The sequence below is a fragment of the Protopterus annectens genome, chromosome 13.part0, assembly GCF_019279795.1.
Source record: "Protopterus annectens isolate FY-2018-M chromosome 13.part0, PAN1.0, whole genome shotgun sequence".
NCBI classification, from domain to species: Eukaryota; Metazoa; Chordata; order Ceratodontiformes; family Protopteridae; genus Protopterus; species Protopterus annectens.
The window spans coordinates 1,329,375,789-1,329,402,022 of NC_056747.1; the positions used below are offsets into that span (position 1 = coordinate 1,329,375,789).

Sequence of the window (26,234 nt, forward strand, 5' to 3'; positions counted from 1 at the left end):
TAGGTGTGCAACCATCCCCTGCACCCCACACCCCCTACTAACTCCAGCATTGCACATTCACCAGGGAAAGGGAGTATTCCCTCCCTTGGAGATTGTCAATATAGCAGAACTGTCAACCTTTTGCAATTGACTTGTGGATAGCACAGTAAAAGAAACGGGCCCAAGCACATGGCAGTAGCTGTAGCCCCTGCAGCACTCACTGGTAAACCCCAGAACTTTCCATCAAATTCCAGAGTTTGCACAGTCTCAGTGAAGCATGAGTGAGCCAGCAAACTCAAAGTATGGGCCCCAACCCAGTTTAATTGCCAACTGTCGTAATCGTGGTGGAAGTCATAGATCTAAAAGGGAAAAATGTTTAGCTTTTGGTCAGCAATGCCACAAATGCAATAAATGGAATAATTTCAAAAGGTTTTTAAATCAAAAGGCCGACTTTCTTTTATTAAAAGGGAACAATTTAGGAAATGAAGATCAGAGAGCTGCAACCCTACTCTTTATGTTGATGGTGTGTAAGTGCTTCATTATACAGTCAGTGGAGTAGATTTAAGGGCAAAGAATGAAGTATTTTGTACTGTTCGGATAAATGGCAAACCCACAGAGCTCAAAGTTAACACAGGTTCCAAGTTCAATGTTATGTCAGCAGAAACATTTGCTAGAGTGTGTCATGGTGTTTGGCAAAGTGTGTAAAGCTTGCTGCATAATTGTGGAGGTGATGAAAGTCAAACCGAAGGCTTAGTAATGCTTTCATGTTACTCTGCTGGGAGAAGCTATGACTTGTTATTTTATGTGATCAAGAGGCACATGCAGTCATTATTAGGGCTCAGAGACAGTTTGAAAATGGGACTGCTTTTATTTAATAAGGAAGTTCATCCTGTTAGCTTGAAAGACCACTACTCTAATTTTGCCCAGTACAATTTTTATACCTATGCTGAACTTTTTGAAGACAAATTAGGGAAGCTTCCAGTTGTGTACTCCATGAAGTTAGAGCCAGATGTCAGTCCAGTTATCAGGCTAGCAGAAAAAAATTCCAATAGCCATGCAGGACAGAGTCAAAGCCGAGCTAGATAAAATGGTGCAACAAGGTGTGATTTGTCCAGTTTGTTCTGTTACTCCAACTAAATGGGTATCTTCCATGGTTGTAGCTCATAAGAAAAGCTCAGATGACATCAGAATATGTATTGATCCATGAAATTTGAACAAAGCATTAAATAGACCTAATCATCCAATACACACAGTCGAAAAAGTCGCTGCCTTCATGCCAAATGCCATTGCTTTTTCTGTCTTACATGCAAAGAGTTCATTTTGACAAATTCAGCTTGCCAAGAAATCATCATCGCTCACTACCTTCAGTACTCCGTTTGGCAGGCACAAATTTTTGAGGATGCCATTTGGAATAAATTCTACAAGTGAAGTCTTTTGGCGTGCAAGGGAGCACATTTTTTCTGGGTATCCTTGTGCTATTATAGTCAAAGACATACTAGTAGGAGGTCATGAGCTGAACATGACAGAAACCTCAGAAAAGTTCTAGAAAGGACATGTCAAGGAATCTTAAGCTCACTCCACAGAAATGCAAATTCGGGCTACAAGAGGTCACTTATGTTGGTCATTTATTTACCAGTTCAGCCTTATGGCCAGACCCTTCCAAGCAAACAACCATTCTTGAGATGCCAGCTCCAGACAATGTTCAAGCCCTGCAACATTTTCTTGGCATGGTTAACTATCTAGGAAGTTCATTCCAGACTTGAGTCAACTATGAGCATCACTCAGAGAGATAACATGTAAAGATATTTCATGGTCTTGGTTAAAACAACACCAAAGAGCATTTGATGTCCTGAAACAGAGAATTGCAAGTCCACCAGTTCTCAGATACTATGATGTTCACAAGCCAGTTACTCTTTCATGTGATGCTTCAAAATTTGTTCTTGATGCAGTCATTCTGCAAGAGGATCAACCTGTTGCCAGTGCATGTAGAACTCTTACCCAAACTGAAATGCAGTATGCCCAGATCAAGAAAGAGCTTTTGGCAATTGTGTTTGCATGTTCAAAGTTCCATGATTATATTTATGATAGACGTATCCAGATTGAAACAGACCACCAACCTCTAGTCACTATCTTTTGAAAGGCTATGCATTCAGCTCCAGCCAGACTGCAATGTATGATGCTGAGATGGCAAAACAATAATTTCACTCTTGTCTACAAGAAAGACAAATGTCTTTATCTTGCTGATACATTATCCAGATCACACAGAAATACCACAGAACAGCTTGAGAATGAGAACCTTGATTTTGAAGTCATGGAAGTGAAAAATTTTTCTTCCACATATCTTGATGAGTTGAGAGATCACACAGCTACAGTTTCAGTTCTGCAAAAGCTCAACCACTTTATCAGTCAAAGACAGCTGTCAAAGCAATCTAGTTTGCCTCAAGAAGTGCAACCTTATTTTCCATACTGAGATGAGATTTTGTCTGATGAAGGTGTCATTATGAAAGCTCCGAAGGTAATTGTTCCAAAGTCCTTGCAACAAGAGTACATTACTATCTTGCATTGTAGTCACCCAGGAACTGACTCTACCAAAAGAAGGGCGAGAGGACTAGCATTTTGGCCTTCTATGTCACAAGACATTGAGAGAGCACTTTTATCTTGTTCAGTGTGTAATAGTACTAAGCCACATCAACAGAAGGAACCACTTCAGCTAAACCAGATTCCAGAACTACCTTGGTCGGCAGTAGCCACTGATATCCTCAAGTGGAATGGTCAACATTATTTGGTGTTAGTAGACTCTAACTCCAATTGGTTTGAGATTGACCTACTTCCCAACCTAGCATCCAGTGCAGTCATTATGAAGATGCAGTGTCATTTTGCTGTTCATGGTAGTATACACAAAGTTATTTCTGACAATGGCGTGCTGTTTAGAAGCCAACAGTTCAAAAGATTTGCTGAAGAGTGGGACTTTACGCATGTCACATGTAGCCCTGCAGTCAAATGGTTTGGCAGAATGTGCAGTTCAAAGTGCAAAACAGTTACTAGAGAAGTCAAAATGAGATAATAGTGTTTTCCTGAATCTCTTGAATCTCAGAAATGTTCCTCGTGATAAACATCCTAGCTCACCTGCTCAGAGACTTCTGCTGAAACAAACCAGAACCACATTACCAATCAGTAGTCAATTGTTGGTTCCATGTGTCAAGAACAACAGGTCAGTGAAAGCCAATCTCTTGAAGAAAATGCCTAACCCAGAAGTCCTACTATGATAAAACCAGCAGACTGCTCATTCCATCATGAGAAGAAGTAGTAAGGATGCAAACATCCAGAGGTTATGATCGGATTGGTGTCATGAAGAATATTTGCCCAGAACCGAGATCATACATTGTGGAATCACAAGGAGCAGCGTTTAGGTGGAATCAGAAACATTTAAAACCGGCGTCTGAGCCTATACCACAGCACATAGCCTGTGAGAAAGACTCTTTATCTCAGAGTGAGTTGTCCAGTCTTCTAATTCCTGAGGAAGCTCCAGAGAATATTCCCATTCCTGTGATGAATCCAGAAGTTCCTGATAGGAGTTATTCAATGAAGACTGTCCCCATTGCCAAATTTAGTCCAGATTGTTATATTACGAGATTTGGTCGTATCTCTAAACGATGCAGCAGATACACAGCAACTTGGACATGAACATTGTGTCTTGTTTCTAATATCTATAATAATGCATGTCTAACTCTAATATTGTATTTACAAAGGGCAATCTTTTTAAGAGGGAGGATGTAGATCAATGTGTGTGTATGTACCTTTAAGAAGCTATCCAAGGGCTTGCACAAGTGTATAAATACTGAACACGTGCAAGTCTGACTGTGATTTTGTAGTAAGTTGTTGAGATGTAAGCATGTATGTATGTAAGGTCTGTCTGTTAACCAGTTCATAGGTTAGTACTAAGCTAACTGCCCTTGTGAGCCATTTTAAGCCTAGCCAATTATCCCTTGTGAGACTCAAACCTTGCACCTTGTGTTTGTAAGGCAAACACTTTAACCATTAGGCCACCCTCCCAACCCCATTTTATGATGCTGCCATCCATCTTGATGTGTTTCTATGTATTAAAGCATCTAAACCAAATACCGCACCTGCTTGTCATCTATGTTAGAGAGGGACAAGTGACAAAAAGTTAAGTTATGTTACAAAAGAAAAAAGTGTGAATAATGTGAAATATATAATTTGTACAAATATGATATGGAAATACTGAATTATGATGTGATATAAATAAAGCTTCCCCATTATTTTTAAGGAGTGCCATGGGATCTTTTACATCCAACTCAGGCAAATGGAGCCTTGGTTTAATGTCTGATCTGAAGGGCAGCACACTCTAGGAGTGCACTTCCCCCTTCTTTATACTGCAACTTCAGTATTAGAAACTTACTTTAGCTATCTGGTATGGGAGTAGAACCCACAGCCTTCTAATCGTTCAGAACTAAACGTGAATATGCTGCCTGTTGAGCTACTGAGACTGAGCAGTCAAATGACAGATTCTGTCTAATTGCATTTATAATGAATACAATATAGCTCTGTTTATGCTTGAATTAACTTTAATTAATCAACTATTGGCAACATATTTCCATACCAATACCCTTAGGATGTAATGTGTTCAGCTTTATAAATAAATATCAATTTCATTCTGTTCAAATACAGCTTCTTCTTCTTACATCATTTCAATACTGGAGAGATTATTTCACAAAACCTAAAAGCGAAGACACCATGATTATGAAATTCAGAAGTATGTACAGATAAAGAACTGAAAATATTATCCTTCACATTGCAAATATGCTCCTGTATTCTAATTTTAACAGAACAAGTGGTTTTAACTAGTACCACCTTCAATACAGTAACAATAACAGCCTATAATTGCAAAGTACCTTGCAAAGGTAAGGGAAAACAGCTCTTATATTTACAAAAAAAGCACCTAAATAGGCATGTCCAGGGGTCAGCTTCTGGTGATTTCTCCTGTCCACCTGGTGAATCTGGGCATACTGGGGCAATGCGGAAACTGCCTCATGTACACAGACAACCCTCTCCTCCTACCACCCAACACTACAACCTGCAAGAGATGCACTTACATAGCCAAACTGAAAGCAAAGCTCTCTCCGGCCATGATTGTGGAAGGTTAACACCTGCACTACACCTCAAGCAACTCATAGCCCTTCAAAACCCACACCATCAACACCCACACATAGCAACACTAAATCCTCATATGCGGAGGCCCTTAACATTAACCTGTCCAAGCAACAAGGACCTCTGAAGCTGAAACGCAAACTCCAGTCACAACCAAAGTGACACATAGCTCACAACACCAGTGTGCCACCCAACAACAGCTCCTAAGGCAAGACAATGTACCCAACACTTTAGTCATAGGTGACTCTAGTCAGGAACACTGATGTCCCACTCACCAGGTTGAACAAGGAGAAAATTACAGTCAGCTGCCTGTGGGGTGCCAGGATCTGCCACATACCGCATGCACTCAAGTCACTCCAGATCAAGTACAAATACGACTCTGTCATAGTCCATGTTGGAGTGAATGACTTGAGACGTACCTCCCTGGACTATATGAAAAGAGACATGGAAGACCTCTCAGATCATGTAGCCCAGGCATGTATGACTCTAGCCCTGAGTAGCATGCTGCCTTCACCCAGAATGATGCCACAGTATAAGGACAAAATTATTGACTTCAACAATTGGCTAAGCTTCTGGTGTCATTCAAAAGGGATCCAGTATCTGTCTGCCTGGGAAGACATGATCGACAAACCACGATGCTTTGCCAGAGATGGTCTGCACCTGTCATCCCTGGGATTCAGGTTACTGGCTAAAGCTCTTGCCACCCCTATAGTGCCTTTTTTAGGCAAGGTTCAAAGGACAAAACCACCACCGTAACAGATACAAGCATGCAAAATCTGAAGGTAATGCTACTCAATGCTAGAAGTCTAAACCTCAAAATGCACTCTCTTGAGGCACTCCTAAAAATGGAAAACATCGATATCTGTGCAGTAACTGAGACCTGGTATAAGGCTCCAGAGAGCACCCCTGCAATACCAGGCTACAACTCTTACCACACTTTTCGTCCACAAAACCAAGACTGAAACACTAAAGGTGGAGGAGTGTCCATATTCACAAAGGATATTCACACCTCCAGGCTAGTTGCCAACACAATGCATCTGAAATTCTCCAGGTGCAACTAACACTAGGTAAGACTGCAATCCAAATTGTAGCTTGCTACAGATCTCCCACCATGCCCCAAGATTCTCACTACACTTTTCTAAACATACTGGAAAATATTAAGATACAACCAAGCACCCTAATACTGGGTGATTTCAACTACCCTGCCATTAACTGGGAAAACTACTCTGGTACCAACTCCTTTTCCCAACGGTTCTTGGAATTCATAAATTCCAATGCCCTGGATCAACTAATCTATTGTCCCACCAGGGGCTCCAATATCCTAGACCTGGTCATTACCAACATGGGAGATAGATGCTCCACACCAGTGGTCACGCCTTCATTGGTCATGTCTGACCATAAGAAAATCACCCTTGACATCCACATCTCACCCCCACCCCCCAGTAAGGAAACCACCTTAAAAAACTTATCCAAAGCCATCTTCATGCTACTGAAGTCAGAAGTGACAAACTTCATGACACCCATGCAGACGGGATCTGAAAGTTCGACTGCTGAATCCTACACTAAGGCACTGTACAAGCACATCCACTCGTGCATGAATCGTGCCATCCCAAATAGAACCAAGATGCTCTCCTCCAAAAAAAGGAAGCCAGTCTGGTGGTCCCCTGCTATAAATAAACTATACAACAGAAGGAAGAAACTGTTGCAGAAAAGAGGAAAATCTCAGGGTGTAAAAAACTCCCTCACCAGCCTCAGTAAGAAGCTGAGATCACTCATAAAATCCTCCAAAGCTAGTTACGAAAATAAAATTGCAAAATATTCCAAAGACAACCACAAGGCATTCTATAGTTATGTCAAGAATCTAAATGGCAATGCTCAGATCTGCTCTGAGCTAGAACAGAATGGCATTAAATATACTTATCCCAAGGATATTGCCAATATCCTGGCAGATCGATTTAGTGCCAACTTCACCCCTGCCTCTCACCCCCTAAAGGGCTCATCTCAATACCAAAAGATTGTCAAATTCTGGTAATCACGGCCACACAGATAGAAACCACACTCTCCAAAGCTAAGAATACAGCATCCATGGGACTAGATGACATCCTGGGCTGTGTACTACATGAACTACAAAATGAACTGGCACCTCACCTAAGTGTCATGTTTAATCATAGCCTCACCTCAGGCTTCGTGCCCAGTGAGTGGCACACAGTTACAGTTATCCCACTCCACAAGGGGGGATCCACCTTGGATCCCAGGAACTACCATCCCATCAGTCTGATGAGCCTGATCTGCAAGGGCATGGAACGCATTATCATGGAACTTATAAATAAAGACATTGGCAACCTACAAACACTGGACCCCACCCAGTTTGGGTTTGTGAAGGGCCAATATTGTCTCCTGAACCTGATTGACTTCTTCAAATCAGTCTCCAGAGCTGTGGACAAGGGTAAGGCGTTCCACACAGCCTATCTTGACCTTGCCAAGGCCTTCGATACCATCCCTCACTCTGGAATCATACATAAACTTATTACGCTGGGCATGAATTCCTACGTCACTCAATGGGTTGCCAACTGGCTTACTGACAGAACCCAGACTGTAAAAGTAGCCGACTCCAAATCCAGCTCCAGACAAGTGACAAGTGGAGTACCTCAGGGTTCAGTCCTGGGACCACTCTTGTTTGGCATCTACGTCTCTGAAGTACAGACCAACACTAAGTGACTCTGGCTAACAAAGTTCGCAGATGACTGCAAACTGAGAGCCATTACTGAATCCCCAAGTGATGTGGATATTGTACAAAAGGGCCTTACAGAAACAGATGCCTGGTGCCAGAGCCATGGGCTCAAGCTTAATGCCAACACATGTATACTTATTCCCTTTGGAAAAAACATATACCCATGAATTACCACATAGGTGGCAGTACACTAAACATCGAAAGTGTGATGAGAGACTTAGGGACACAGGTGGACAGTGGTCTCACCTTCGATAACCACATTGCCACAACAGTCAGGAAATCCTTCCATGTGGCACACCTCATCACTAAGGGCTTTTCATCAAGAAAATAGGAGGTCATTGTCCCACTGTACTCATCCCTCATTAGAACCATTATACAGTATAATGCCCCATTTGGTATGTACCTCACAAGACATCTGCTACAGCTGGAAAGGCTGCAGAAATACCTCACTAAAAGAATCACAGGCCTAAAGCAGATGCCATATGCTGACAGTCTAAAAAAACACCAGCTATACTCTGTGGCATATTGTCTACTCAGAGGCGATCTCTGCTTAACATACAAGGCCATATCAAACCCTGAGCTGTTGGACATGCTCCACTTAAAGAAATCCCAATCCCTCAGAGCCACATGCTCCAGGGATCTAAACCTGGTCATCACAATGAACAAAACATGCTGGAGGGATAGGTTCCTGACCCAGAGACTCCCCATACTCTGAAATAGACTGCCCATACATGTCAAACAGAATGCTTCCTTGGCCCTCTTCAAAAGGAACCTTGATGATTGGATGGGAGATAAGAAATTCACCCTGGGGATCATGTCAGTCGCCCTGCTAAACAGGGGTCCAGGGAAGTAAATATTGTGGGAAGAAATATCCAGGGAATTGTTATGGCTAGGCTTGTATAGACCCTAGGGCCGATGGCCTAATATCAACCTATGAACCTATGAACCAATATATCACATGACAGGAATTATTGGGGGAGTCTCTCTCCTTTTTTTTAAACACATAGTACTTCTAAAGTCAGAAAGACATTATCAGAACATGAGTACAGGGATGGGGGATTATTTTGCCTTCTCTTACACTGATATTTTTATGTCAGTATTTTTGATGATGTGTTTTAAGGAACATGTAGTCATTTATTTGCATTATGTGGATGATCTTTTGTTTATCATTAAGGGGGAGAGTTTTTTTTTTCATTTTTGTGAAAAACTAAGTGAAAATATAAAGGATTTCAGATTCACAGATGGTGTTTCTAAAACCCAAGTAACTTACTCTTGTAGGAATAGCTGGCAATAAACTGATCAGAAGGCTTTCTATAAAGCCTGTTGTAAACATTTTTTTAGAAGGCGACAGTGTACATCACCTACATTTGATGGATGCCCTCCCTTGTGAGGTGCTATTGAGAGTATGAAGAAACATGGCCCAGGGCGATGACTGGGAGATATTATGAGGGGGGTCATTGACCATCTATTGAAAATAAGTTACAAGAAAATCAATACTGTGGCAAGTAGCAAGAAAAGCTAAGAGGGTCGGACATTAAGGGAATCACCACTTGTAAAGATAACAGCGTAACCAGATGCCACACTTCTCGGACAGATTTTCTCATGTATTACACAATATTATACCACTTTTAGTGAGACTTTAAAATATTTTCAAGCATAACTGGTGTATTTTGCTAACAGATTCAGAGATAAATTGAGTTCTTCCTAAGTAACCAAAGTTTTCATATGGCGAGGTGTTATATTTTAAGATTAGTCCCTCTGGATTACTAACAATATAGGTATTTTCCCTTCTTTAAGGTGTAGTGTCCACAAACCGATATACAGGAGAAACCAGGTGTCGAAGCACTTCACAAGTAAAAGTCATTTCACACGTGGGAGCACCTTGATTAATGGGGTGTCTTTCAGAGTATGCAAATTAGGTTCCCCAGTACTGAAGCATAGGAGTGATAAGAAGGTGTCTTTGAACAAAGAAGAAGCGATGCATATTTATAACTTTAACACATTATAACCTAGGTGTCTGGATATGGAAACAGACTGGCAATATGTGATTAACTAATGTGAACCCAAGCATGTGTAGGGCTATATTACATCAATTATTAACATAATTGCAGAATTGATATAACTACTTAAAAGTAAGATAAAATGCTTGTTTTTTTGTATTCTTAAAGAAGGGATAAGTTGAGATACTTGTTGTTTATGTGGTTTACGATAAATTTTGTCTGCACTAGGATGAAGGGTTGTCTGTCACCTTTTCAAATGCCCAAAGTAGGACATTTTTTGTAGAAATGTGAGATTTTGCAAGACAAAACATGCCGACGGCCAGTTCAAAGTACAGAGCTTCACTTTTTTATGCAAATAAAAGCTTATTCTTATAACGCTTATGTTGCTTATGCTATTTCATATAACATTTAGGTGTTTCAAATGCAAAATAACTGTTTTATGGAGCTAATAAAGAAACCATAGGAAATATTTTTGTCCTAAAATCTTAGGACATTTGCCATTTTTTAGGGGGGTTTTTTTGCAGGGCATAACTACCCAAAGAGGGACTGTCCCTCGCAAAGAGGGACAGGTGGTAACCCTACTGGAATGTCTTCTCATGTTGTCTTTTTTATGCTCTTGAAGTTGTAATTTATAAGATGGAGAAATGAGTGGATGTTGTTTGCTCATTTTCTTTTTCTCTGGGGGTGGGAGATAGTCTAGGGAGATTCTGGCTACAGCAGCAATTGCTAGTAGAGCAAAGCAGGAAGCCTTTCAGGATGAAATGGGAAAGTCTGCTCAGGCCTCCATCTTGTTTTGGTCCACTGCACACAACAGACATACTCCTAGGAAAAGAGGGGCGAAGGAAAATTAATAGAACTTTTAAGATCTATGGAAGGAACCTATGGAATGTATTAAGTAACAACTGATGGTGGTTTGCAACTTAATTTACTGTTTATGCTTCCCTTTCAGCAGCAGACTGAAAACCGTTACAGTTCATATATGACAACAGCATACACTCAGGACACTAACCCTGCATGCCATTGTATACATGAGTATATATACTTAAAGTTATGCTTAATTTGGGTAGGCAGTCTCTGTCACTGGTGACCTGGAAGCACAAATAATCTAAACGCCTTACTTAGGGTCAGCAGTGAGTGAGTAGAACTGGGCTGGAATCAAACCCAGGTCTCCATCTCACACAGGAGTACCAGGTATCTTGGTAGTCAAGAAATAATATATTTCTAAATTATCTGAACTTGTTCCTTAACTTTTTTTTTCTTCTTTTAGGCTATCAACAGATGAAGAGGCATGATGGAAATTAATTAAACTGAAATGTTTTCTGTTTGAAAGAAAAAAAAAACATACTTCATCTTTGCATTATTGACAGGAAATTATGCCTTTGTAATTTCATGTTTTCCAATATTTTTAGGTGGCTCCTATCCTTATTATGCTCCGTGGTTTGCTAGAATTGTTTGGCTTTGTTTATGTAATGAATGTTTTTACTCACCACTCCTGATGAAACCATTTATTTTGTTTGACAGTTTTTGCTTATACTTCTGTTAATCAGGTAGGCATACTGCTCCTCTCCAGGGCTCTGCTTTCAGATGTGACCTGAGAGATTACATGTCAGAACATAACAAGGTAGTCATAATACACAGGATAAAGAGAAAACCTTGTGGATGCAGTCTCAGGGTGAGAAATAGCTCAGGGGTTTATATGTTTCAGATACACCTGCACACGTGCTCACAACTATTTATTCCATACAGTTGCTAAGAAGTAACACTAATGAAACAAAGCTCAGGGAATTCACACATTTAGTAAAAGAATGTGGTTCTGATTTCTCTGTCGGATAATATACAAAGGACATAATTACTCCATAATTCTGAAATCTTAGTTAAAACCTAACAGGTATCATATACTCACTTGTGCCATCATATAAATTGATGAAGACAAGAGCAACAAATACAACAAGTAAACCTTTCACAGCTTCTAGGTTTGTGTTCAGTCCTGATCTTTGTTAGTTCTATGTGGAGTTTGGATGTCTCCTCACCCCATGTATAAGTCAGTTTTCTATACGTACTCTATTTTCCTCCCACCTTCCAAAACATGCTAATTAACTGCCTATGCTATCATGTTTATATATACTGCATTTACATAGCCCTCGTAGCTTGAATTATGGGTGAAAATGGTCCATGATGAACATCCATCCATAATTAACAACTAAATAAATCAAATAATGCTGTGTCATAAATGCATCACAAAACAGATTTGCAAAGCTCTCTCAGTGAAAGACAAAATGGAAAGAGATGAAAAAATGTACACATGATAAACATAAAACTTCTACTTTGTATATGTCTTATCAGTTTCAGAAGCTTGCAGGTAAGTGATACTCCCCATTAAGTACTCATAAGCAGTGACCGCTGACAGCACAATGGCCAGAGCTAAACATCACTGGGAGTGTAGTCTGTTGGTGAAGGGATCAGGTAGGACTTTTGCAGGCAAATAACTACAGCAGATAATGTGTGCAACATTTACAATATAGTGTACTGCAGTAAATGGATGAGTGAGACGTTTAAACAACTATGTAGCAGACGAGGAAGGAGAAGATAAAATGTTATGTGAAAACAAAAAAATGTGTCTGGCGTGTATCTGTATTCTAATCAATTGTATAGTATCGTCACTTGGCATGAAACAACTGCAGGCATTAGCAAATGAGCTCATAGAGTTGTGTTGGTTTTCCCGTAAACTTTGCTACCTGATCTCTCAGTATTGATTAAGTTAAATGAGTCATACTTTGATCAATATTACTAGACGTCACTGACCTCTTTCCTAGGTCTTTCTGAGCCACTATATAAAGCATACCTGCTTGCAGACAGTTTTGAAATGTGTTGTGTAATGTCCTTTGAAATTAGTCAGCTAGCTTTAGTTGTGAATTCTCAGATCTATTTTGTATTAGTCATACTGAAAGAAAGGCAAGTGTTACCATCAACGGTAATGTCTTCTGATTCTAGTCCAAGGAACTGAAAACTACTCCAAAATCTGAAACTGTTCAGCAATTAATGTTATGTTTTGTGCCCCAGTAGAGTAGTTGGTTAAAACAAGATACTAGAAGGGGGAACCAGCAAGATGGAGTCTGAACAAATTCCCCTAGGCTTGTTGTCCACACTGGAAGCACTCCATGGTGGATAAATTCAGTGATAAAAATAGTTTCAGTCCCATTCGATTGCTCTGACTTACACTGCCTTAGAGTGCAGTCATTTCCTTATTGCAGGTACAAGACAACAGAAGTTTATTGCAATGTTAACATTCAAGCTATACCTTCATTGCTAATACAAGTTAAATGCCGATTGGCCAGAGGCTGTGTGCACAGAGCAGTAAACAATTAATTGTCCTATGACCTACTTAATCCATTTCAGGGTTGGGGGAACCTATCATAGCACTCAATGGGAATACAACAGTGAAAATAATCCATGTATTTGTTAACCAGGCAAGTGTCCCTTTTCAGGGGTGATCTTTCAGCTTTGCCTGGTTAAGCAATTTGCTTATAGAGTCACAGAGGCTGCAAGTGGAATTTGTGGAAATCAAACACAGGACTGCAGGATGAAGCTCACAGACAGTTCATAGGAAGAACACACATGCTTATACACAGAATAGATCAATAATTCAGGCGTCTATGCATATCTTTGAGGTGTGGGGGGAATCTGGTGTACCTGATGAAAAAATGCACAGACAAAGGGAGGGTATGTGCAAGCTTAGCATAGAAAACAAGCCAGCAGTAAACTGGAGATCCAAATGGAACGTTGATAATTAGTTGTCAACAGGAATTCTCTCTAAGAGTGTATGTGTGGTAGAAATGTACAAATACTTTTAAGTTACTAAAACAATATTCTTCACATGTAGTAAGTTATAGGTGCTGTTCAGTGATTTTCTTTATGTGCAGCAAATTTAATGTTTTTTTTTTTTATTTTAAGAAGATGTTTCTTTCTTTTCAGTTCAGCTAAACTGTTTTAATGAGAAACATAATGCTGTGCTTTTATTGCAGCCATTGAATCCCACACTGACACAAATGTTCTCCAGGAAGGACTAACAGAGGCAAACAACTGATATCAGAGCCATGGACTAAAACTGCATGCCAAGAAATGCATAATAGATTCCTGCAGGAAGTCATCCAACCCCGGTAACTATTATATTGACAACACATCCATAAGAGTTGAGCCAGTAGTCAGGGACTTGGGATCACACCTAGATAGTAATCTCTCCTTTGACCATCATGTGTCTACAGGAGTGAGGAAATCATTCTATGTTGCACAACTTATAAACAAAGGTATGGCATCTAAGTCCAAGGAAGTCATTGTTCCACTGTATTTGGCATTCATCTGACCTACCATTGAATATAATGCCACCTTTGGTATGTACCTAACTAGGCATATCCAACAATTGAAATGCCCACAGAGGTTTCTCACTAAAAGAATACAGTGCATAAGTAATATGTCCTATGCAGATCGCTTCAAGGCCCTATCCCTATATTCTGTCTTACAGGCTGTTGAGGGGAGATCTATGCGTGGCATACAGGGCATTGTCAGACCCCACTCTGACGGACTTCCTGCATATCTGCAAAACAAACTACCAGAATTACCTGTTCTAAAGACTTAAATCTTGCCTGTTATATAAACAGGCTCCCCATCCATGTGAAACAGAGTTCCTTCCTAACCCAATTCAAGTGTAACTTGAACAACAGGATGGGGAACAGGAAATTCATGCCTGGTTTGGCACCTATGTCACTAATGGAGCCAGGCAGCCTGTAAACGGTTCATCTCCCAGGCCCCTGCTTACATTTATCAAGGGCACCAGAACTTTTCAGAGCTTTACGGTGTGTGGCTCGGCTTAAAAGGCCTTTGTGGACATTAGCCTAGTAAATACCTATGAGCCTATATGGAGTTCATAGCTTTAAATATGGTGATTGCTAATAATTTGCATATCATGTGGTCCACTTTCCTTTCAGAAGGCAGTCTGATTAAAGACCACAGGGAAGCTGACCCACATCCAAGGAATTTCTGTCATTTTTTTAAGCATTCTAACAATAATTCATACATTACATGGTATTAGAACCGGAGAGATTGGAAAAGTATCTGCTTTCAAACGTTTGTATGTTTGGGAGTGCAGTAGCAAAATTATAAGGAAAAAATACTCCAAATCCATCCACCAAGAATTACCTTGCAGTAAGGCAACATAAAGGAAAACTGGGAGCCTTGGATACAGAAATTGAATTGTTCTTCTCTGAAAGTAGATTAGTTGAAAACCATGAAAAGGTACAGGGTACCATGCATCTTCACACTGATGAGTAACAACAAAAAAGAAAGACAAAACAGTAGCATCTAGAGATAAGGTCAGGAATTATTTTGCAACTAGGAGGAACTTGACATTTATTTGCCATTTGTTCTTTACAAAGGTACAAGATCCTTCTGAGACTATAGATGCTTATGTTACGTAGCTGAAAGATTGAGCCAAAAATTGTGAATCTGGAGAGTTTTATAAATTACTGAAGAGCAATAAGGAAAAATGAAGGCAGGAAAGGCAGAGGACTCAAATGAAGTCACAGCAGATGTGATCAAGATATTGGGTGAGTTGGGGAGAAATAGCTTCTAAGGGTACTCAAAGCAGTATGGAGAGAAAGGCATATCCCAGATGACTGGAGAATAAGAATTCCATTTCCAGTTTACAAGAACAAATGTAACATTTGCAACTTTAGGAATACAGAGGTATCAAACTGCTTTCACAGTTCATGAAAGTGTTGGCAAGAGTGATGTACAAAGGTTTAAAGGTTCATAGGTAGGTACTAGGCTATCGGCCCAAGGGCCTACATAAGCCTAGCCAACAAGGTTCCCTGGCTTATGCCACCCAAGAAAGTTATTTTCCTGTGACACTGTCGAGCAGAGACACAGAAGTGATCCCCTGGGTGTATTTCCTATTTCCCATCCACTCATCAAGATTTTTCTTGAAGAGTGTTAATGAAGAACTTTGCTTGACATAGATGGGTAGCCTGTTCCAGAGTATGGGAAGTCTCTGGGACAGGGATCTATCCCTCCAGCATGTCCTGTTTATTGTGGTGACAAGGTTTAGGTCCCTAGAGCATGTAGCTTGGGTGGATTGGGATTTCTTTAGGTGTAGCATGTCCAACAGCTCTGGGTTTGACATAGCTTTATATGTTAGGCAGAGATCACCTTGGAGTAGGCAATGCTATGGAGTAAAGCTGGAGTTTTTTGAGGCGGTCAGTGTAGGGCATTTGTTTGAGGCCAGTAATCCTCTTTGTGAGGTACTTCTGTGGCCTTTCCAGCTGCTGCAGATGTCTTGTGAGGCACTTTCCAAAAGGGGGGGGGTTGTACTCTATAATGGGTCTAATGAGTGTCGAGTAGATGGGAACAATGACCTCTTTTTTCCTGGATGAGACCCTTTTATGATGAGGCGTGCCACATAGAAGGACTTCCTGACTACTGTGATGATGTGACTATCAAAGGAGAGACTACTGTCCACCTGGGTCCCAAGGTCTCTTATCACACATTCGGTGTTAAGTAGATTGCTGCCTATGTGATAGTTCATGGGTACAGAGTTTTTACCAAAGGGGACGACACTGCACTTTTTGGCAATTTGCTTGAGGTCATGGCTCTGACACCAGGCATCTGTCTCAGTGAGGCCCTTCTGTAGGATGTTCACATCATTTGGGGACTTGACTATGGCTCCTAATTTGCAGTCATCTGCGAACTTCATTAGCCAGAGGTCTTCTGTGTTAGCCTGTACTTCAGAGAAGTAGATACTAAACAGGAGAGGTCCCAGGATGGAACCCTGTAGTACTCCACTTGTCACTGCTTTGAGGTCAGATTTGGAGCCTGCAAATTTTACAGTGTGGGTTCTGTCAGTGAGCCAGTTGGCAACCCATCTTGTGACGTTGGGATTTATACCTAGTTTAGTGAGTTTAGCTATAATTCCAGAATGGGGGATAGTGTCAAAAGCCTTGGTGAGGTCAAGATAGGCTGTGTGAACCACCTTACCATCATCTACGGCTTTGGTGACTGCCTCAAAGAAGTCAATCAGGTTCAGGAGGCATGATCTGCCTTTCACAAACCCGAACTGGGTGGGATCTAGAGTTTGGAGGTTACCAATGTCTTTGCTTTGAATACTCAGATTAATAGAAAGTAAGATGGGAGATGAGCAGTTCAGATTCAGATCAGGGTGCAGCACAAGTGACCTGATGTTTGCAGTGAGTCAGATAGTTGAGAAGAGGCTAGAGATTGCAAAAGAGCTGAACTGGGCATTCTTAGACCTGGAAGAAGATTTGGACAGAACCGTAATCGTTCAAAGTCAAGAAAATATATGTGGAATTAGTGCAGGCTATGTACAAGGATCCATTAACACAAGTACGAACAATGGTCAGTCTGAGATAAGGACCCCCAGTGGGAGTGGGTGTGCATCAGGGTAGGATGCACACTGGGAGAGATAAAGAAATGAGGGCATCAGAGCAGAAGCCTAATTAGCTCCAATTACATCCATGGTGGTGCAGCGGTAGCATTTTTGCCTCACAGCAAGAGATTCTCCTGTTCGATTCTCGGCTGGAGTGTGGGGAGTGCCTTCTGTGTGGAGTCTGCATGTCCTCCCCATGGTTGGGTGGGCGTTTGAAAGACATGCGTAAATGGGCATGCCTTCGTTGAAGGTTGAACGTCGAGCTGGCACCTCAGTGTTTGTGAAAGTCTACTGCCAATCATTAGCAGACTGGAGATCCACTGTGGCGACCCCTAACCGGGAAAAGCCGAAAGACCAACAACAACAAAGGAGATCAAAAAGAACAGATTTCTATGATTCAGACACATGCAGGAAAGCAGAAGATGATTTGATGAAGAAGATTGGGGAAGCAAAGGAAGAAAGTAAAAGGAACTGAGGACGTCCAACAAAGAGAGGGACGGATTGTGTTAGAGAAGATGTATGACAGTCAGGCATGACTGTGGTAGAAGGCAGAAGAGTGGAGCTGACTCAACCGAGATAGTGATAGTTAATACGACAGCGCACAACACCCCAACTCTATGTAGAAAATTGGGAAAATGGAGGTTGATGATGATGATTATCCACAGGTCATGTGATCAAGTGGAGAGAACAATCCACATAGTGAAAAGTGTCATGAGAAAGAGCCATAGCAAAAGCAACGAGACTTGCTACACCAGAGTTATGGAATATAGGAATGCTCTACTACAAGGGACTCAGACTCTCACCAGCTCATGGAAAGCAAATTACCTACTACATCTATTTTACTGATGGCTGAAAAACATAGAAAGACAAGGAAATCCTGCAAGGAAAGCACCAGAGACGGAAGTACTGGTATGATAGAGGTTGCAGGAGACTACAAGGTATACAAGTGGGAGACACAGGAAGATTACAAAAGTTATGGGAAAGTTTGCAGCCTAAAACTGAAGTAATTGATAAAACAGTTATGGCATTTGTTTTTCATGTGGATGATCGAAAAACTGTATGGGAGAAACTCTATAGACATTTTATGAGACACATACACTGAAGTTCAAAGAAGAGCAAACAGAACTGTCATAACCAGTGCTGCCTTAAGAAAACAGAGACTGAGAAAACTGTAACACTAAGGAGCTGTAGAGACACGATCTTCACATTAGGAGATGTAGAGATATGATCTTCACATTAGGAGATGTAAAGATACGATCTTCACATTAGGAGATGCAGAGATACGATCTTCACATTAGGAGATGCAGAGATACGATCTTCACATTATGTTTCGTAGAAAAACTGTTGCATAGCAAGAATTGCCCCAGATGAAAAACTGGACACCTAGACAGACAGCAAGTCTACTATTCTAGCTATTTATTGTTACATTTCTTAACTGGGTAACCTTTTTGCTTTCAGAAGTAGCCCTTTTCAGGTAAGACCTCAGCCAAGGAGAAAACACAACAAAAAATGAATACATGAACATTTAGAAAGAATAATGCCAGTCTAAATACGTGTACATTATAAATATGTCAACACTAGTAACTAATCATTATGCAATTAAAAACATGAATCATGTGAGTCTGTCTTGTTGTATACTTTGTATTTCACAAACCACTGAGGGAAACACACACGCACACACAAGCACACGCGCACGCGCACACACGCACACTATCTTGTTGAATACTCTGTATTTGACACACCACTGAGAGAAACACACACACACACACACACACACACACACACACACACACACACACACACACACACACACACATAAATGTGCATATATTCATTTTGAGCAATGGCTTGATACTAAAAACTATAAGCTGCATTTATTAAAATGTCTTTGAATATGTCACAAAACTTTATTTCGATGTAAAATGTCAGTGAAATGCTTAGTAGAGAATTAAAGTTAAGTTAAACTTGACTGATATAAAGAAGTGAACACTACTTTGTGTAACAGGTATATGTTGTACCAGTAAAAGTAAGATGTACAATATCACTTCTATAGCTTTAAATAAGCAGATAACTAAGCTACAGGAATTTGCATATTGTGCAACTTGTCTTACAGAACCCCATGTGGTTGGAGTGGCAGGTCCCACTTCTAAAAACAAAATGTTATCAGTGGTGTATCACAAGACTCAGTTTGTCTCTCTCCAATTTGACATATATTTGTCAGATCGTCAGGCTAGAACTTCTAGCCTTTGGTTAACTAAGTTTGCAGACCACTGTAAACTGGGTATTGCTATTCAGTCTTGAAAGAACTCATAATTGCTTCAAAATAAATCAGACCATATTAACAATTGGTGGAAGGGCAACGGTTTTAAATTAGATGTAAAAAAAAATATAGCATAGTTCATTTTGGTAATCAAAACAGTTTCACCTATCATATAGTTGATGCACCCGAACTGCGGTGGTGGTGCTGCAGTAGCGTTGTCGCCTCACAGTAAGGCGTTGTCCTGTTCAATTCTCAGCTAGAGCATCTTCTGTGTGGAGACATGCGTGAATGGGCGTTCCTTCGTTGAAGGTTGTGCATCAGGGCCGGCAACTCGGCACGTAAAAAAATCTACTGCCAATCATTAGCAGACCGGAGTTCCGCTGTGGTGACCCCTAACCGGGAAAAGCCGAAAGATACAACATATAGTTGATGCACCCCTCACATCAGACACTGTAAGCAATTTAGGCACTCTTGTTAATAATTCCTTATCATTTGACAAGCATGTCTGCAGAGTAGTTCAAAAAACCTTTTATCTGACTCATCTAATTTCCAAAGGCATCTTCACTAATACCAAAGAATTCTTAATTCCCCTTTACTCCCGTCTTAGACCCACTATTGAATATACTGCACCTTTTGGTATGTCTCACAACCAGAGAGACTGCAAAGATTCATAACTAAAAAGAACTGTGGCCTCAAAAATCTTAGTTGTCAGGATAGACTGGCAGCCTTTTCTCCATACTCAGCCTCTTATTGACTCCTCCTTGGATATCTATGTCTAGCCTTTTGTGCCATGAAAGATCCAACCATATTTGATATCCTACCCCTTTGGAAAACTAATGGTACCAAATACTCAGTTAAAGGATCTAAACCTTCCTCAGAAGATAAATAAGATATGTTTTCTTGATAGCTCAAAGTATCCCTCGCCTCTGGAACAAAATTCCCCTATATATGTCAAGCAGAGTAGCCCCCTTTCCACCTTTAAGGTAAACATAGATAATTGCATGGGTATCCTCAAATTCTGCCCCAGACTATCTTGTCTTGCCCTCCTTGAGGGTAGAGGGACATTTTGAATACGTTTTTTCTGTTAGGCTTGAAATGGTTTGCAGACTGATTGCCTAGTAGTTACCACTGAACCTATGTGGTACACTTTTCTTCAAACGGACACTTTAATTACAGATGTCATGGTGGCTGAGGCACATTTAAGGTGTGCTGCAACATACTGGCATTCTGACAAGCACTCATATCTTACACCTAGTACAGAGTATCTTACCAGAGGTAAGGATGTGGTGTCTAACTACGTTTCAAACAATCCTGAGAAAAATAATTGTCAAAGATTCAAAAAAATCAGCAAACTGCGAAAAGTGTAGTGTGAAGCAAATCACAAAATTCAGTTCCACAAGTTACCTATACATTTATGTGAAATACAAAGGACCTGCATCCAGTCGGAATTTCCTGGTAAACAAATGTAAATAAATAATAAATAAAAATAAGTAACATTAGTATGTATTCATTATCACCAGACTGATTAAATATATTTCAGTACATCTATTTCACTCAGCTGTGATATATTTGTGGTTCACCAACTCTTTTGTCGTATTCATTTTTCAATGAATTAAGCTTTCACATACATTAAAGAAGGTAAAACAAAACACATCATGCATACATGACTCACAGCACTCTGTGAAATTAAAAATACACAAGATAATAAAGAGCAATCATTCCTGTGACAGTCTGAGTGAAGATTGCCAACGTATTTCTGTAAAGCTTAAAGAAAACCTGTATTAAACGGAGTTAAATGTAGTTATATCTTTTCATAAAAATGTGGTTGCTGCTTGCACTAAATGTGGCATCACTGAAAGCTCGAAATTCATAGAGATGTTTGCAGCAGTTTAACTTTTATTTCATTCGTGTGTTGCTTGATGTTCTGCAGCATTTAACAATTTATAGTCATGCAAATTCTGACAAGTACACTTTAAGTGGCAATGTGCACAACTCTAAATCTCTCACCTGAGCAGTTCTGCAGTGCTGAGTTGTGCTCCCTACCATCCTGTGGTAAAAAGTAGGGCAGAAACTAGCAGGGCACACACTGGCACAGACTAAATGGGAGATTGTGTTACGATAGCAGAAGTTTTGTAAGAGGAAGTAATGTCAGTTTGTACTTTAGTAATGGTGAGTCTGAGCTGTAGATTGGTGTGTGTGTGTGTGTGTGTGTGTGTGTGTGTGTGTGTGTGTGTGTGTGTGTGTGTGTGTGTATTATATATAAAGTAAGGGTGCATGAGATGTGGTGCATCCCATGTGGGCGTTGCGGACTTACTCCCTGAATGCCCAGAGCATGGCAATCTGTTCATATTCGAGCAGATGAGATATCGAGAGTCTGGGATATGAGCAGCTATAGTATACCTGAAAACAACTAAAGATCCCTAATAGGCCCAGCTCTAGGTACAGTCAGTTTGTCAAATGCTACTTTTTTCAGAGCATTACTTCAAATAAAAGTAACAAAAGACTGCAACTTAAACTCTTAGCACACAAAATCTGGACAAAACCTAAAATAATGGGGGGGGGGGGTCAAAGGCCCCAAAAATAGGGACACATTTTAAATATTGCTCATAAATTTAGAAAGTTGCTAGAATAAAATGAGTTGTGTTTGCATGTTTTTCTGAAGGATGTGAAGTCTGAAACAGAAATGTATGTCATTATTTAGTGACTTCAATCATCAGTGATTTGCCAGAAATGACAACATTTTATGAAGAATAGACCAAAAATATAAAGCAAAAATCTAGACATTTTGCAAAAATTGGGACAGTTGAGAGGTATGAAAAAGAGGGAAAATAAACAGCATGATGACCTGCTCCAAACCTCAGAGAAACTGCTATAACATCTAGAAGTTTAAGAGGAAAAGGGGCAATTAATCTTGAGGAGTACAACACAACAAAGTACATGTTTTACCCAGGACTCAAACATATTTCCTTTAAATGACTCAGATGAGTACTTGACCACTAAACTACTGAAGCATCTTAGAAGTGATCTAGAAGGACTGAGTCTGTTACTATTAAGCATTGTGCTGGGTGGAGTTGAGGTTTAGATGATTTAATAATGCACTGTGCTTCAGGATGCTGACTAGCCCTTTGCTTCTAAGTTCCTAGTTGATATGATGGTTAGCTTGAGCTTTGGAGCTGTGGGCTTGTTGACAGATTCTCTCCTTTCTCTCTTTGCCTGAGTATTTTCTGCTCCTTGGGGTAATTATTATGCATGGGCCTATATTACGATAGCGAACCGGCTGAAGACTGAATGCCATTTCATCGACACATACAATATTTAGTGAACTACAAGTTACACGAAGAGCCAGACCACTGATTTTTTTCCTAGGGAAAAAAATTGCTTGCCCGTTGCTGTGAATTTGCCCTTTACCCCACTGTAATGTAATCTTGGAGTTGGTATATTTAGTCAGGGGGGTGTAGGTGGCAAAGCCCCCCACTTTGTAATGTTTGAACTGGTGTGTCACGTTTGGTTGACCTACTGATTTTTTTTCCCTAAGAAAAAAAATTGGTGGTCTGGCCATTCACGTAATTTGTAGTTCGCTAAATATGTGTCGATGAAATGGAGTTCGGTGTTTAGCCCTTTTGCTGTCGTAATATAGACCCACTATGCACTTATAAGTAAATTATGCTGCCGGTTCAAACTAAACTCACTCTCTCTCTCCAGTGGCATCAGCCTGTTCAGAGGGCTATCTGTTATAAACGCCCTAAAGCCCAGGTCCACCAATGGACAATGCTGCACCTCAGAAAATCCAAATCCCCATCGAGCTTACTCTGGCTCGAGATATAAGTAAATGAGGTAATGTGCTGATGCATTTGCTATTTCTTGTTCTTCTGTCTGCCTGCATGCATTACCCCAAATAAAAGAAAGAGTCTTAGTCTTAAGTCCACTCAGAACTGATGTAAGAGGTTAGTGATCACAAAGAGTTACCACTTGCATAACACAATGAAATAGCGTGAATTTCAGTCTAACAACATTCCAAAAAAGGCTTAATATGCAGAGAAACTGGGATGTACAGTTTCCAATCAGACATCTTCACTCTGTGGAGAAATGTAATTATCTTGGTGTCTAGTCAGATATGTATCAGTTCTCTGCACACACACACACACACACACACATACACACACACACACACACACACACACACACACACACACACACACACACACACACACACACACACACACACACACACACACACACACACACACACACACACACACACACACACCTTGCAAATTGTCAGCTTTCAGAGTCATAATTATGACTAACAAATATCATATCAGACAGTGCAAAATAATACATTTATTGCACGAGGGCATAAAAAAGTATCATGATGATTAATTTAATTTTGTGCCTGGTTCATGTCACATTTGACCAGTTTTCTTCCTTTTAACCTTCTTAAAAATATTTATTGTGTATGGATGTATTTGGTGTTAGCTAGGTCCTCTCTCACTTTCCTTTGCTGTATGAACACTGAACCAAAACAGTTGTCGCTTGTGTCCATTCGGGAACAACCCTGAGAGCAGTCTGAGAACTAGGAAGTCTTACCTTGCTCTTGCGAAAGTGGTAGCATAGTATCATGCTAATGAAGACCAGCAGCATGCAGAAAGCCTGGAAGGAGAGCACCGCTGCTCGCAGGTACCAGTCCTCTCGTACCAAGCAAGGAGTGTTGTCAACGCACACCGTACAGCCCTCAGCACATCGGTTGCACTGGTAGACTTTTCCTGCTTCTTCTGCTCTGTTAAATCCTGAATCCCTTGCATTGTCTTCTTCTGACTCTGAGGCTAATAGTAAGATAAATGACAAGTGATATGATCAAAATCTCAGGTTTTGGAGTTGAAAAGTATTCTGTTTCTACAAAAACTGCATTTTAAATAATGAATGTGTTCATCACTGTTCATGTTATGCACAGTATTAATACATTTTTGTAGTGTTTCTGATCATGTGAATTCCACATGGAGGATAAATAATTCATCTCTTAAAGTCCAATATCCATTAAAACCAATGGAGAGTCTAGATTGCCCATCAAATACAGGACCTCCAAGATGAATAATAGAAATAGTCTGTTTTCATTTTTATTTATTTATTCATTTAAGAATTTGTTAGCTAGTTAAGTGAACTGGACCTTTTTGTACCATTTTCATCTGCAAATTGAGCCACAAGGGCAATAATCAAGTTAGTATATATGGGCTATTTGTTGTAGCCAGTCAGTATTTTGTGAGGTGAGAAGAAACAAGGTTACCTGAAGATATTACACACAGACATGTCTGTTAGATATGACATATAGAGCTTTAATGCTAATGAGTTAGGTAATTTGCATGTCACATGGTACAAATTTTAGACAAATCTCAGTTAGAATACATATGTCATTGAGGTTATATTGCATCTACAGTGTCTCCATCTTATGCATTGATGATCTACACACTGAGTTGTGTCAGTAGTGGGGAAATATTTGCCAGAACAGAGCAGCAACTTCTGCATAAATTAGGAAACATTTAAATATACTTCCTTTAATTTTTTTTTTTATTTTTTAGTTTTTATGTTTTAGGACATTAGGAGCATGTATTTTGTCCTCCCCAAAAGATGTAGATATGTATAGAGCAATTGGGATTAGTACATAGTTAAACAATTTAACTGAGGAAAATGATATGTATAAAATAAAATGTAGTGACTTAAACATAAAAAATGAGAAACAAAGCTTGGGTGTATTGCAGAAATAATAGATACAAAAAACAAGGCCATGTGATAATTTGCAACGGATTACAGATAGCAGTTGTTCATTTTTGACTCCTGCCTCTTACAGTATGCGCCACAATACATATGACAGAAAGAATTGGCATGCATTTTATCATTTTTGCAGGACCTGTGCAAGATAAGGGCATTTTGCTAACATGTGTAGAAGCAAAACCAAGTATGTCCAAAAGAATGTGTATGTTGTTTAAAGGAAATGTGAAAATGAATATTGCTTACAGACACCTGGGTGTGCCTCAATGGAGTGAGAAGAGTTCGTACTGTGAAATCTGAAACTGGCTCTTAAGATGTGAAGACAAGAAAGCAATACTGGCAAAAAGAGCTAAGAATAAATAAAGAAATATGCAGTTTAAACTAGACATAGGAGCAGCGCATCATATTTTGTCTCAAGTTAACTCCGAAGCACTGGAGTACAAAAGTGCTGAGCAGAGAGTGTGCTCATAGGTTCATAGGTAGGTACTAAGCTATTGGCCCTAGGCCCTATATAAGCCTAGCCAAAAAGGTACCCTGGCTTTCACCACCCAAGAAAATTATTTTCCTGTGCCCCTGTCGAGCAGAGCCACGGAAGTGATCCCCGGGGTGAATTTCCTATTTCCCATCCAATCATCAAGATTTTTCTTGAAAAGTGCTAATGAGGAGCTTTGTTTGATATAGATAGGTAGTTTGTTCCAGAGTATGGGAAATCTCTGGGACAGGAATTTATCCCTCCCCTGTTTATTGTGGTGACAAGGTTTAGGTCCCTAGAGCATGTAGCTCGGAGGGATTGGGATTTCTTTAAGTGGAGCATGTCCAACATCTCTGGGTTTGACATAGCTTTGTATGTTATGCAGAGATCGCCTCTGAGTAGGTGATATGCAACGGAGTAAATCT

At 40.1% G+C, this 26,234-nt stretch overlaps 1 protein-coding gene across 1 annotated transcript in view; it reads right to left on the bottom strand.

Annotated features, from left to right (window-relative positions):
* GPR179 (G protein-coupled receptor 179) overlaps positions 1-26,234 on the bottom strand; it is a 1,377,357-nt gene that overhangs the window by 469,641 nt on the left and 881,482 nt on the right. Inside the window, exon 4 of the mRNA XM_044055354.1 lies at positions 24,162-24,391. Within this exon, the coding sequence (XP_043911289.1) occupies positions 24,162-24,391 (230 nt within the window). The remainder of the gene's footprint in view (positions 1-24,161; positions 24,392-26,234) is intronic.